The sequence below is a fragment of the Pundamilia nyererei genome, unplaced genomic scaffold, assembly GCF_000239375.1.
Source record: "Pundamilia nyererei isolate P.nyererei 1_Seehausen unplaced genomic scaffold, PunNye1.0 scaffold00170, whole genome shotgun sequence".
Taxonomy (NCBI): domain Eukaryota; kingdom Metazoa; phylum Chordata; class Actinopteri; order Cichliformes; family Cichlidae; genus Pundamilia; species Pundamilia nyererei.
The window spans coordinates 680,220-695,333 of record NW_005187571.1 but is presented as its reverse complement, the minus strand read 5'-3'; the positions used below and the strand labels follow the sequence as shown (position 1 = coordinate 695,333).

General features: G+C 39.3%; 1 protein-coding gene across 2 annotated transcripts in view; it reads right to left on the bottom strand.

The window, feature by feature from the left end:
- The window catches only part of wwox (WW domain containing oxidoreductase), a 132,762-nt gene that overhangs the window by 116,689 nt on the left and 959 nt on the right, over nt 1-15,114 (bottom strand). The window contains exons 1-5 of one of the 2 annotated variants that reach the window (XM_013914089.1): nt 14,398-14,408; nt 12,814-12,878; nt 12,485-12,542; nt 12,214-12,383; nt 3,561-3,667 (exon numbers count right to left, since the gene is read on the bottom strand). In XM_013914089.1, coding sequence (XP_013769543.1) covers nt 3,561-3,667; nt 12,214-12,383; nt 12,485-12,542; nt 12,814-12,868 — 390 coding nt within the window. In that variant the 5' untranslated portion in view covers nt 12,869-12,878; nt 14,398-14,408. Of the gene's footprint in view, nt 1-3,560; nt 3,668-12,213; nt 12,384-12,484; nt 12,543-12,813; nt 12,879-14,397; nt 14,409-15,114 lie in introns of those variants that run through there. The other variant, XM_005745964.2, reaches the window with a different exon arrangement.

The window sequence follows — 15,114 nt, the reverse complement described above, 5'->3', positions numbered from 1 at the left end:
TTTTTTTACATTTTCATTGTAAGTGGGCTAAAGCAGTTAATTAAAAGTAGTCTAACATAAACATAAATGTAAATGCTGTAATTTGATTATTTTAATAAACCATGTAACTTGGATGGATTAGATGATGGCGTGACCACAGTGCACACGTCTGATGTTGCTCACAGCGGTCCAAGGGATCGCTCAGGGAGTTTGTGTGTTCGCTCAGACACATTAAAAATTAGTGGGACGATTGATGTTTAGTCTATTCTGTAAATATATTATTTTTAAACTTGTTTTTAATCAGACTTACCATCCTATTTAATATTACTGTCAATTACGTATGCTCACTATAGCAACAATGTCAAATCCAGTTTTAAAAGCAGCAACAACAACAACAAGATTCCAGACTCAAAGCTCCAAAAGAGTAGTTTGAATGGGTGGGTGGCATCATAGTGTCTACATGCACTGGTGTGCATGACTCAAATGATTTTGGCACCACAAATATAACTGTTGATGCATGTCTTTATTATCATGCTTAACTCTTGTGCATTTTCTCCTTCTGCCTTCCCATGTCCTTCTGTTCTACCTCCAGCTCCCATCTGCTGCTTATTCCCTTGGTTTTACTGTGGCTTCATCACAGTAAAGACAGCCCCCTTTGAACCCTATAAAGGCAACCAGCGTCAGGCTTATTGTAAAACACAATCATAAGGTAAATGTTTATCCCCTCTCTGCCACTCTAAACTCCCCTAATGAGCCTGCTGGAGGGGTTTCACCTCACAGCTCAAATAGAGGCAGAGAAAACAGCACATTCAACTCGGATTAGGACTGCATAGGAGACGCCGCTAAAGTCTAATCGGGAAAACAGTAACGAGCAATAACAAAGTTTTTTTTTAAAAAGAAAAGAAAGAAAGAAAACTAATAAAAAGAAAGTAGGAAAAAAAACAAGCAATATAATCACTAAAGTGCCAAACAAGCTCTACAACATAAAGCATTAATGACTGAAGAGTTAAATATGAAGCAGAAGTTCAGGAGCCACTCTTGGGAGAATACATTATGATTGGCTGGGAAGGATGAGCCCTCCGACCCTGCTCTTCCTGCCTGTTCTGACCTGCCCCATTATCCATCAGCGACCCCACTATTATACCTACTGTCGGTACACGGCGCCACGCTGAACCACACCACCCTGCGCTGCGAGCGAGCCATCACTCTCGCCCCTGAACAGCAACGCGAGCCCACACGCAGAGAAAGAGAAAGTACAGCGTAATAGTAAGCAGGTAGTTAGAGGTCAGAGGTGCTGCGCAATCGGGACAGCAGTTCCACTCCTGGCAGCCAGAGCGGAACTCTGAGAGGGACCTGGAAGTAGATATGATGACCTTTTGTACAGAGGACCCCAAAATATACCCTCTTATCAAAATGACCTTAACATAGGAGCATGGGAAGGTAAGCACAGCCCATCCATCATCTTAAAGATTAATCCTCCTCTCTATTCTTCTCCTGAATCTATTAATAATGTCGCCAGAAGGGGGGAATTTGCAGCAAAGATTTATTCTGATATTGTGACTTTTATTCATTAGCCTATAACAAGGGGGATTCCTTGAAAAGGAAATATAGAGTGGGCTTAGGGAATGCTAATTCTCCATTCCAGCTCTATTTGAACTATACCAACCCCTATTAACTCAGTCATTAATTTTGCTGACAATCTGCATATGCTACATGCCAATGTACAACCAAAAAAGAAGGAAGATTAGCATTTATGGCACATAGGTCACAGCTGTTTATTCTTTAAAAGCAATCCTGGGCAGCGTCCATTTGTTAATTTACTAACATGGATAACTCTGTGGCAGGTGTGAAGCTTTAAAAAAAAAATCAATTTGACAACAAAATCTGGTGCTTGGATCAGAGCTTTTCCTCACTCATTTAGTCAAAGTACTGGATTTCACAGAGTGGAGCAGCACTGACAGCCCCAGGGGCATACTTCAATTAGAGACTTTGGTGAGTTTAAACACTGCAGATCTACTCCCGCTCAAAGGCATTTGTCTCCCTCCCCCTCGCTTTTCCTCTCTCTCCCTCGTTTCCTCCTTCTCTCTTCATATCTACGCTGAGCACCCACTCTCCGTCTTCTTCAAGTCCTGCTCTCTGTAATCAACTCAGTGCTAATGGCTTATTCTTTCTGCTCCAGCACCCACATTTCACTTGTTTATTTTCCCACACTCGTAAATCTGGGGACATGTCACAAGCGCAGCGATATTAGAGCAATAATCTCAGGTAATTATCAGATGCCCTCTCACTTTTTCTCCCTCTCCCTCTCTCCATTTAACACTCTCTCCACTGCTTTAAAGAGAGACACTCATTTAGAAGTTTTTTTGACTGCTCCTGTGAAATGTGGAAGCGGGGTTTGAAGCTTTAAAGCACACTCTTATAAAATAAAAGGCCTCTATTTGTAGCGGAGCCCTAAACAGGTAGGTTATGCAGTAATCTAAATTATAAATGTTATGCTTGTCCCGTATTTGTTTGAGCTTTATAATCTAAAACATCCAGTTAACACAAACACTCTTTAAACTATTATGTCACAAAAACAGTACATTCCACAAACCACAGCAAAAAGTAACCCATGGTTCAAGACCGGGAGGCGGCTCATATCCGCGGGATACGTGGGGCTGTGTCAGGAAGGACATCAGAGGTAAAAATTTGTGCCAAATCAAACATGCGGGTCCAGCCACTGAGGCAATCTCTTAAGAATAAGGGAAGAGCCAAAATAAGTTTTATAGTCAACGAAAAATTTCAATGTTTTATTTTCTTTAAATATGTTTCAGTGTTATTATTGTATGAACTCCACAGAAAATGACAACATGTATTATTGAACATCATCCTGCTGCTCCCTGCCACACATTGTGCAAAATTGTACATTTATTAAGTTGTTTATATTTTACTATATCTTAGTACTTTTAAAAAAATAAATTTTAGTATTTGTTCTAGTTATTTCTACTGTTTTATCTACTGTTTAGTCATATTCTGCATATACCGAGACCCAAAAAAATTGCTTTGCTTATATCACATCAAATGTTTTATAAAAATTAAGCTCAGTCTGAAAATGTAGTGTCGGTGTAACAACAATAGGTTTTTTGGTTTGGGACCTTTTTTTTCCACGGACAAGCCCTTTTTGGTGTGCTTCGGACTGTTTTGATCCCCATCCCGGGAAGCCTGAAATATCAAGTGTACATGGCCAAGATACTGAAGCTGAAGTTGTATCCATTGCTGAGGGAGTGCAACTGCGATTTGTGTGTGAATGAGTGAGAATTTGGTTTAAATTTGGTAAAAAAAGTGCTTTAAGTGATCGGTAAGGCCAGAAAAGCACCACAGAAATCCCAGTCCATGAATGCTCACTAATACACGAGTGTGGCTCACTGATGTTTAACAGCTTATTCTGTCTAAACCTCAATAAGGAAGTTACTATAAGTCGGTTTATTGTTGGCGTCTTTTTATAGGATTTGTTTTTGTTTGAGAAAGATGTTGTAACTTAACCACACTTTCCAGCTTTTAGAGCTCCAAGAAAACAGGGGATTACTTAGACTGTTACTTACCCACTCTTCCTGAATGAGGCTCACCGCCTTGTTGGCACGGGTCAGGTTTCGACAAGCCAGGATCACATGGGCGCCATGAAGAGCAAAAGACCTGGCTGTCTCAAAGCCTGAGATGGGAGACAGACGGACAGGAAGACAGGGAGACATAGACATGAGGAAAAAAAAGTCTACAGGCAAGCAATGCCTCAAAGATGAGGGTTTTTTTTTTCTAAAGATAACTTCAGATCCCCATCAATTTTTTCATATAATTTATTTCATTGAGTAACCCAGTGGTCTAGTGGAGTTAATCATTTCTCTCTGAAGTGATGAAACTGATTGAATTATTGTGGTTCGCGACTTCTTCCTCTCGTCTTAGATAAAGTTTTGGATCTGACCGCCAACTCTCAATGAGGTATCGCCGCTCGCATAGAGTCAGAAAAACGGAGGCTGTTGTTAATTACGTTAATAATTACGGCAGTAATTATGAAAACACGGGTCTTAACTGAACTAAATGAGCAATCGAACAGACATGACATTCACACTGAACCTTGGCGTGATATTTCAGGCACATCAAAGGGCCTCTGATAAGGACATTTCTCCCATGAAACGAGGTCCGCCGATATGCGCAGAATTTATCAGTCCAAGACTACTTCATGGCTCCATCCAAATCATGTAGTCACGATAAAACTGACAAAAACTGAAGATAGAGGGAGAGAAGTTCATTTCTAAATTACAAGTCTAAATGGGTCATTTCATCCCGTAGGTTGAATTAATTTATGAGATTAACTTTCTTTCCTTCACCGTATTTTTATTTCCTTTGACATTTACTACCCTTCATGTGTCACAGAAAAGTTCAAGAGCACAGAGTCGTGTCATATTTTTAATCCTACTTCTATATACAAACCTGTGTGTATGTATATACATATATACACACACACAAGCACTTATCCACATGCAGTATGAGAGTCCTGACTGACAAAGTGAAAGGCTCAATAACTGATTGTGGCAAGAGGGTCTGAGTGGCAGAGCAGTAGGCAGAGTGTATCGGGTGGTGGATTAATATGGACTGTAATTAGATTATATGTCTTAATCTGATTTTCATTAAGAGCAAAACTGGGAGGCCTAATTGTGAGGAGAGCATTAAGGACTAATATCTATTAAAACTCAAAATTGGAGTGGGATTGGAAGCCCTTTCTGACAAGTGAAGCATGGAATGAAATTATATGACACCTTATTAGGTGTAATGGAGGGGACTGTGACTGTGAGCGGAGATCATTTCACTCACAGGAAATGGAAATGAAAATAAAAACAGCATGACAGAAAAAACAAGCAGAGTGACTGGTGGGGTAAAAATAGGCTTTGAATCCAAATGAGCGGCGGCGGGCTTTAGAAAATAAATGTTAGCGTAACTTCTGAGTGTCACGCAAAGTGTCTGCGTTTTCACTTCGGCATAATCTGAACACTGCTTTTAAAATCGATAAAAATCATACGGATGTGTGCGAAAAGATTTTTATATTTTTTTCGCCACAAACGCAGCTTCATTTAAAGGCATTTTTTCCGGCCTTTATAAATTGGACAAGACTACTGGCTTCTGGTAAACAACAACACCTCACACCGACTGGTTGTGTGTACAAAGCATGAAAGTGAAATTAATCGACACCAGTGTTTTCCATAATGGGGAACAAATTAGAATATGGCAGCGACAACAGCAGCAGCGCCGAAGCCATGTATTTGCAATGACAAATAACAAGGGCTTGACATTAATTGTGAAATAACGAGTGTGGCGTTGCTGTAACAGAGACTCCCCGCCCTCTTGCCCGTGTTACCGGTGGAGAGGGCCGCGACGAAATTAGTTCCTGGTCAGGTGTACAACAAAGGGAGCCTGTTTCAGCATTGTATGCTGATGGTGGAACATGACAAGAGGTCAGACAGGGGTTTCTTTTGCGCTGGTGGATCGACAAACGCCATAAGCTGTTTTACAGCGTGCGGGAGGCCCGCTTGGATGTGATGCTCACCCAGATTTTTCTGTCTAAACAGATGTAGTAGCTGCAGAGGTTTACAGAGAAGAGTCTGTAGATGGGGGGGAAGTTTCTTTGAATATGTTTATGTTCAATCTCAAGCTTTATAAAGTAGCAAGAATGCACTACATGGCTCAGCTATTGTTGAAAATGTGTTTTACTGTAATGTATAAAATGCATAAAAATGTGTAAAATGTCCATTAAGCTGTGAATGCTCTTCATGGTACATTAGGATCCTGGCCCTACTGATATCCCCCAATAATGAGTGTGATTTAGTGATTTCACGCTTTGTTTGTCCTCCCTGGCCCACTGCCCCTCTCTGGATCCCCCTCGTACACAGGTGTATTGGCTCAATGTAATGAGATCATTACCAGCCTCGTCAGTAAACGTGTTTATTTGGCAAACGGAGCCGCCTGCTCCTTCCCTCTCTTGATCTGCATCCAAAGAGGCATTTAACTAAAATAAGCTCTGCAGTACAATTGGGCAAACAGAAGTCGGTTCAGATCATTACAAGACCTGTGGGTAAACATGTCGGGTTCCCACAATCCCCCTTTTCCAGAGCTGGTCAAAAGACCATGAGAGAAAAAAAACATGATTATGAACAGAGTACATACCGCCCAAACTCATTGAGTTACAAGGTGTTTTTAACTGAAATTGCATTTGGGCTATTTATGAGGCAATTAATAAACATGATAAGTATGGTTTTTATTATTATGTTTATTGCTGTTTATTTCTGTCTTCTGTTTGATTTATTTTAGTTGGTAAAGCGTTTAGAAATTTGTAGATTTTGTAACAACTTGCCACAATCACCTTCATGTGACCCGACACTGCACTGTTACACGGCTTTATCCCACATGCCCATCTCATCCCAGTTACTATAGATATTATATAACACATGCAGTATGTTTCTAAAAACAATAAGTTAATAAGCACCATCTATTTCACTTTTCAACATAACTGTGATATACATAAACAGATATTCATATTCTATATTTCACACATTTTATTCTATTTTTCACAGTGAGGTGAATTCCTTAGTTTAAAAAAAGAAAAAGTAGTATTTGATAAACAACAGAAAAATTATTTGACTGTCAACTAATTATTTGAGCTCTAGTCCAAATATTAGTCCAAAACAAATCTTTAACCTCCTAGAACCTGGCGTCCACATACGTGGACATCACATTTTGGGTTATTTAGACCAAAATACTCAATTTTGCTCTACAAGGGCCTGATATCCACTTACGAGGACATTATACTGCTTTTGTTCTATCAAAATTGTAAATGAATATCCTCATATGTGGCTCTCATTTTTCTCAGACTCAAAAATTAGGTAAAAAGAAAAAAAAAATCTGGTAATTCTTTGTTTTTACATTCATCGGGTCCCAATCAGCCTAAATATCAAAGAGAAATTAAAAATGCATGCCGTGGAACAGTTCGGGTCTTAGGAGGTTAATATATGCATGTGTATCTAAGAAAGCAAAGAGTGGCCGGATTTGAGAGACATCTTCAAACTCCTGACCATCTCTGATGTGATGAGTGCACCTGTTCCTGCGGTTACCGTGTATTTCTTGCCCAAGAAGTGAAGAAGGGGACAACTCCCCCGCTCTTTCTGACTTTTAAGATCCCCTCTAATTCCCCTCCATTAGTCCAAGAGGAGGGAGATGTCACCCCAAAAGTGGAATGTATGGTTAGTAATTACAGCCCAAGGTTGAGCTGTTCCAGGTGAGAGCACTGGAGTGGTTCTATTACCCCTCCCTATCCCCTCCTGGCTCCCCCACCACCCCCACTACCACCTCACCAGCCATGCAGCCCTATCTAGCACCCGCCTACCCACCCACCCAGCCACCAACCCCCCTTTTCTTTCTCTGACCCTCTGTGTCAACCTCCAACTCCCAACACAATCTTTCATCATGGCCTCACAACACACTGGACACCCCTGGTCCTCCAGCAGTCAGCCTCACAGAGCGAGGAAGGAGGACAGTACAGCTGATAAACACATAGCGCACCAAATCACAAACGTGTACAATGATAAACACAAACCCCAGAGGCCTGCTCATGCACACATAGCTGCTGAGCATTAGGGCTATTTTCATCACTGTCATCAAAATCCCCCCCGCATTCCCCCGTCATGTAACTTTCATCCCCCTCATCATGTGCAGACTGTAAACTCGATAGGTCTATAAACTACTTGACTACACACAATAACCCAATGCCCCTTCATTTTATTTTACCTACAGCCTTTAAGCACATATATGTATTCCATCCTCTCTTTCTCTAACCACTTCAGTTCCATTATATTAGAGCTGTAATCATTATTGAACCCTGCTAGCCTCCAGCATTATACTCTCTGCACGTTACACCAGTTTGGGTCTGCATAGCAAATTTCATCTAAGGTTAATAAAGTTGAATAATTTGACTAACCAACCGGAACTGCTTCTTATTACGTAGCCAATAAACACATTCATCAGTGAGAACATGAAATGCCCGATGAAAAAAATAAAAAATAAAACTTCCCTTTGATTTCCTCGGCGGTTCAGTTCACAAGTTGATACGGAGAAGGCAGCGCAGGACACTGGCCGGCCATTCACCCGGTGGACACAGACACACACACAATGAAGACTTAATATAAACACAGATGCACTCTGGATGTCATCTAAACCACACGTAGTCACTGAGAGATGCTCAGAGACAAAAAACACACACACACACACACACACAGACGCCACACACCATCCTCACCAGGAACATCTTTTTATCCATCTAATTCCTCCCACTATGAATAATGCATTTCCCTCCTTACTGAGGCTTGGGTTTAACGCATCGCTGCACGGGTCTTTAAGGAGGTCCTTATTCATAAACAGTAGTGCAGTAAATACCAGAGCTTTGCAACCAATTTAATGGCAGTTATGCTTAACAAATCTGCCTCAATCTAATGATCAGCCACAAAGCTAGGCTATGGGTTTAATCTGCACACAGAGGCTCCCGCAGCTCTGCGACTCACTGAATATGCTTAGGGATCTCTCCATCCAGAGAGAGGAGAGCACCAGCCTGACACTTAATCCTCACAACACAACACTGGGATCAACACAACTATGGAACATTGTTAGTCTTTCATGAATAAGAATAACATTGAAAGTCCTAAAACACTGCAGAGACAATGCATAGAGAGACTAAAACATTACGAAGCGCTCCTTTTTTAAATCCTTGCTATTCCTCGTCTGGACATCCTAAGTCTTTTCTGCTTCTTATTCCTACATTGACCCTGCACCTTAACAAGAAGACCACGCAGAATTTAGTGTATGCATTTAGACTGAGTAAAGCTTTGCAACTGTATGCACTGCTCAACAGCAAGACTCTCCACAGAAGGTGCAAAAAGTTCAGATATGAAACACGTCAACACTGAAAAGCAGAATAAATAAAAACTTATTTTCAAACTCATAATTTCACTTACTGAATAAAAAAATTATAATCTGTGAGAACTTTTTGAAAAATAAAGAGATCTGCATAAATAAAAACCACACTTGAATAAGTGTTTTCTTTCTTCTGTGCACCACACATGCTGAGCTGGACTAATTTAAAAAAAGCAGGACCATTTTAGTTGAGTAAGACAGGAGGCGGATATGTTATTTCTGACCACTATTAAACATATGTCAACAAGTCACCTGAGAGACTGATGACCCTCCCCAGGTATTTGGACACATAAATGTCCATAAAAACAGTTCCCAAAGGAGCTGTCACTGAGTAAATAAGACCACGTGCCCTGAGAGGGAAAATAGAAATACATTTTTGTGCAATGTTGTGCAGTTTTATATTTAAAAAGCAAGTATCCTCATTCTGAACCCAGTGGGGGCTAGAGACATCAGGACAATGGCCCTTTAAGGACAACTGTTCCATGGACCCCTGGCCAGTAAATAACCTGAGAGTTAGTTGATAGGGGCGAATTAGAGCCAGAGCAGTACTGTGTAATGGGGATGGATAGGAGGCTCAGGCTTGGGTCAAAGCCGCTTAGGAATCAATGCAGAGGTACAGGTGTACAACCACAGGTCTATACGAGTAAGAAAACCTTTAAAAAGAAGGAGGAGGGAGGGAGACGGAGACGAGCGGAGGGGGGGAAACAAACTACAATCATTCATTTCCATTATCACAATTAAAAATTGCCATTCGGGTTGGTACTGGTTTTTAATTTACAAAAGAAAGCAGAGAGAGGAAGACTAATGTTGTAAAGCGAGCGCAGTGATCACACTGGCAAGACAAACTGCATCACTGTCTCGCCTCCCAGCACTATTGCAGTGGAGCTTGAAGACTGGTCACAAAAACAGGAGGCGGTAATATTTCATGCATAAATAATGTTATATATGTGGTTTTCATGTTTATGTGCATTTGAAACTAAATTAAAATATTTTAATGTAAATTTTTGGAATTAATTAATATCCTACCATTACTAATAAAAATGTCACATTTCCTGTGGAGGAATTAAGCACTACAGGAATTGGAAATAGCCTTGACACTTGGATTAAAACACTACTGATGCCATTAAAATGCTAAGTGGGTCCAACCAATTGGCATAACCACATTTCACTAAAGGAATGTCAAAGGAGTACATGAGAAGTAGCAATTACTATTAGAATACTGTTAATTATAGCTGCTGCATATTTAATATGAGCAAAACAAAGGTTATGTTAATATGGGTTCTAATAAGTGTTCATGCACTATATAGTGTCAGTGTATTACCACTACTTGATGCAGTCTTTTGTGAAAAACTGCATTTTTTCCAGCATTTTTTTTTATTAAATATATCACAACAAATGTTGAATGAGGATTATCTTTTTCATTATATAGTGTTTTTTTTTAATTAAGGCAAAAATAAGTACATGTAAAACAGCTAATATGATAACATTTTTTAATATCAATAGCATGCACATCACAGACCTCCTGTGCCCTCTTGTGGAGAAAGCTATTAGTAATTTTCTCCATTCATCCTATACAATTATCGCTCAGGCCAAATATCGGCTGTATTTTAGAACTAATCCTCTATCCGCGTCTAGTGAAAGCAATACATTTGGAATGAGAGGCTTATGCACTTTTAACCTCTGATGCCTACAGTCGTTCTGCAGCCATACATCTTCACGTTTTCTTTATTTTGATAATTATCCTTTAGTATCTGACTCACACTACACTTTGTTCTGGCAATCATAGGCATAGGCGTTTTTTCAGTTCATTACACTTGTTCTGGGTACAGATTTTCTGCATTTCACATGTTCATGTGCATTTTCCTTTGATGGATTTCATAGTAAAATTATTACTTTTTTAACTATACGTAGAAGTAATCCTAACCCAAAACATTTAAAAATAATAATTTCTTGCTAATAATGTTTTGATGGATGTCAGTTATATTTTTAATTGATGTTTGTTGTGAGTCTTAATTCAAAAACAAAGAAAAAGAAAAATAGGTTGAACAGATCTTGGTTTAGTGACGGTCACAGGTTTAATGGAAATACAGTCATCAGAGGTCATTTGATACAAGCCAATTATTATTATTATTATTATTATTAAGTGCTGAAACTGCCTATTGATCAGCTAACGAGTGTCTATTGTGTGTGGCAAGAATCTGAACCTCTTGAGACCTGAGCTCTTTTTAATTTCTCCTAAATTTGGGGCATTAGCTGGACCCAGTAAGTATAAAAACTAAGCATCATCTTTGAACAGAAACTCTTTTTTTAATTAAGGAAAAAACTGTATGTCCTCATATGGGTGCAATGGGTTTATATTACAGAGAAACACAATAAAGTCACCATTGTTTAAAAAAACGTATAAAACACTTTTTAAGTATAAAGTGCAGTGTCCGCATGAGGACGCACAGTCCCAGGAAACTAAACAATAAATCATTTTCATTTGTGTTACTTTTTAAAAACTGTGTTCTCTTAATGTGTGTAAAGATAAAAGACAGAAGAACATCAGGGTCAGGCAGGCATTTAAGTTCACAAGCTTCTTCCCTCAGTGAAGGTCCCCAGGCTGCTGTAAATCTATGTAATACAGTGCTGCCTTGCTACATCTCATATCACACACATACACAGATACACAGAGTCACACACTCCCACACACAGTGCAATTACATTGCAGGGACTTTCGTTGGGACAAAGAATTTGAATATAAAGACAATTAACGATTTTATGTTTATTTGATTTTCCTCATGCTGTCATTATCTATCTCGAACAAAGAAGCGAGTCTGAACAAATGGCCAGGACTTGTGCTAATTTAAACTAAAGGAAAGAGGAAATAAATTTGTTTCCAGACCATTATATAGTGAGCCATGCATTTGCTGGGTACAAATGGACACCATTCATTACAGTTAACAATGACATCCAATTCAGCCCTGCTAATGAACTTCAATACAGTCATGTTCGGTATTAAGGAGTGATTTGTTGAGTCTAAGTGTATCATTTTGGAGGCTAATGTTGATGAATGCCCCGTTGTGAAGAGATGGGGACATGCAAGGAGTAGAGACAGTCTTGGCAAGCACCCTTCTGTTATAGCGTAATACCATATCACCACCTAGTGGTGTCATCACAGAAACACACATTACTGCAGAGTGATGGTTCCAACTTTTCAGAACGTTTGTCAGACAAAAGAAAAAGATAAATAAACATTAAGCTCACCAATGCCCGCATTGCCTCCGGTAATGAGGACAACCTTGTCAGAGAGGTCACGACCCTGCAGGATCTCGAGAGCAGCAGTGTTTCCATCGTACCGCTTCGGCTTCACCACCACATCCTCTACTGTAAATGCATGACGTGGATCAAAATATGTGGTCCGCTTGTTAATGTGACTGAAAATGACAGAGGAAAGCAGGAATGAAAGCAGCAACGTAGTTTTATTGCAGTCAAACATTTCCACAAATATAAGGGGTTTGATCATAAGTCTTCTTACTCAATGTAAATTATCTGTCCTTTTTCATCAGTTTCCTGCTCCCAACCATATGGTAAGTCTGTAGAAAAAGACAGAGATTTATTATTCTTTAATAGAAAAAGTTTGTAAAAAAAAAAAAAAAGTGTATATACATTTCAAGCCAAAACTGAATTCTATGTCCTGTTTCATTAATTTTTTAACTGACTGCTTAGCTACTGGCCACTGCATAAAAGTTGTGTGGTTGACAATACTCCAAATAACCAAGTCCAAGTTAGAGAAATATCAAATAATCTCAGCTTTGCATACATGTGAACAATTCTCCAGGGAAAACACAAGTGAGTAAAGCAAACCTCCAGCACAACGTTTCTTCTTTCCTGTCTTGGGGTGTTCCCACTGTGTCTTCATCTCATCATGACTGTTGGCACAAACAGAGATTAAGAGTGAATGAAAAAAAAAAATCATTTTCTTTACAATATACAGCTGTGGTCAATAGTGTATTTACACTCATCATGGGCATGAATGTCATGGAAATTTAGGGATTTTAATTATTTCTTTGAACTATTTTTTTTCCAGGGTGGACTAATTATACAGTATGCATCTTTAATGCCTTTTTATATACAGGATGTATCATCACTTTGCCAAAGTCTGGAAATAGACCCAAACTGTTACCCTCAATGAGATTAAATTTGTTAGAATAATCAGGACCAACCCAGGAACCACCAAGTCAAGTCATCTTTATTTATATAGCACATTTAAAAGACATCAAGTGTCGGCCAAAGTGCTGAACAGAGGGATAATATAATAAAAAGAATTAAAATAGATAAGATGAAAACATTATAGAAACCTTGTGAGACATCCATATATGTTTGTAAAAAATATGTGTACATGCAAATATGCACATACATATACAAAAATGTACACATTCACACACAAGCACACATACGTGAACATAAAATACATGTATACGTGTATACACATGCAAACACAAAGACTAAAGCATGCCATGTACTGGAACCTGCTGGTACACCAGCATCACTGTCCACAGTGAAGTGAGTTTTACATCACCGTGGCCCAAGAGGGTGCCAACCAAGAAAGAAGCCACCGCTCCAGAATCGATAAGCCAATTGCCTTCTGGATAAAAGAGACAAAGATTGAGCGTTTTGATCACAATGACCAGAGGTATATTTTGAGCAGTAAATGTGGTGCTTTTAAACCTGAGAGCACTGTACCAGCTGTCACGCATGGTAGTGGTAGTATCATGTTCTGGGGCAGTTTTTTTGCCAATGGTGCTGGTACAGAGGTTGGATAAACTCATCAGGAAGGTTCTGCGATGTCCCCTGGACCCAGTGCAGGTGGTGGGAGACAGAAGGAGTCTGGCCAAAATAACATCTCTGATGGTCAGCGTCTCCCACCCCATGCATATAAATGTTGCTGAACTGCAGAGCTCCTTCAGTGACAGACTGCTGCATAGGGCTGTTCGATATAACGATATATATCGGATTATGATATAAAAACATCTATGTTTCATTTTACGCTATCGTTTGTTTCGTGGTGTCGCAAAATACACTGTTTACATATTTTTTCATTGTTTTGATGGTCACTGTAGTGGCTATATTAATTTCTTAAAGTTCTCTCTTTCTCTTATATTTTATATAACCACACTTCAGACGGACAAGCGCCTGTTTTTATGCGTTGTCGTTAGCAACAACCACGGTAACAGCATCGCGCTTCTGCTTGTTTATGTTCCACATAAACCTTTCACAATAAAGCTCAAGATCCTGTTGAGACTTTTCAAAATAACCTGAATCACATGAAAGAGCAGATTATTTACAGATGAGAATTAAAAAAGAGCCGCCAGGTGCTAAAAAATAAACCTTAGACTCAAACGTTAGAACAGGCTTTTCCCCGCAGCACGCCGTGTAATAAATACTCACAAAGAAAACGGTGGCCGTTACAACTTATGTCTAAAAATGTATCGTTTCATGCATCGGTTAAAACACTCGACTCCAGCTGCATGACGCACAGCTAGAAACACTTCCCGCAAGACGAGCTGCCCGAGATTCACAGAATTTACAGAAAATGTTACATTTGTGTGATTTATATCGTTATCAGACGATAGAATTCTTATATCGGGATATGAGATTTTGGTCATATCGCACAGCCCTACTGCTGCATCCTAGATGCATGAAGGAGCATTTCTGCAGGTCCTCCCTCCCTACAGCTGTCAGATTGTACAATCAAAACTGCTCCCAACAAACATAGAAGTTTACATCAGCGCTGTAACTTGCACTATTTTATCAACCGATTCACACTACAACCTGGGTTTGCCTCTCATCTGTAATTAAATTAATTACATTAATTTAATTGTAACAACTGTACAGTACTCTGTTTTTGGTCAACTATTGTCCTTGATGTAAATATGTAAAAAAAAAATGTTTAGGGCCTATATGTGTTTTTCTTGCTGCTGTTACAACAAAATTTCCCCTTTTGGGACAATTAAAGGATTGTTCTATTCTATTTTACACTCCACAAAGTGGACTGAATAATGAAGAAATACTAAATCCAAATTTTTCAACTTCATGTCAAACCAGCCATTGCTCCCAAACACATCAAAACGTGTTTTTTAAGAGATAAAGCAGGCTAACACTAAG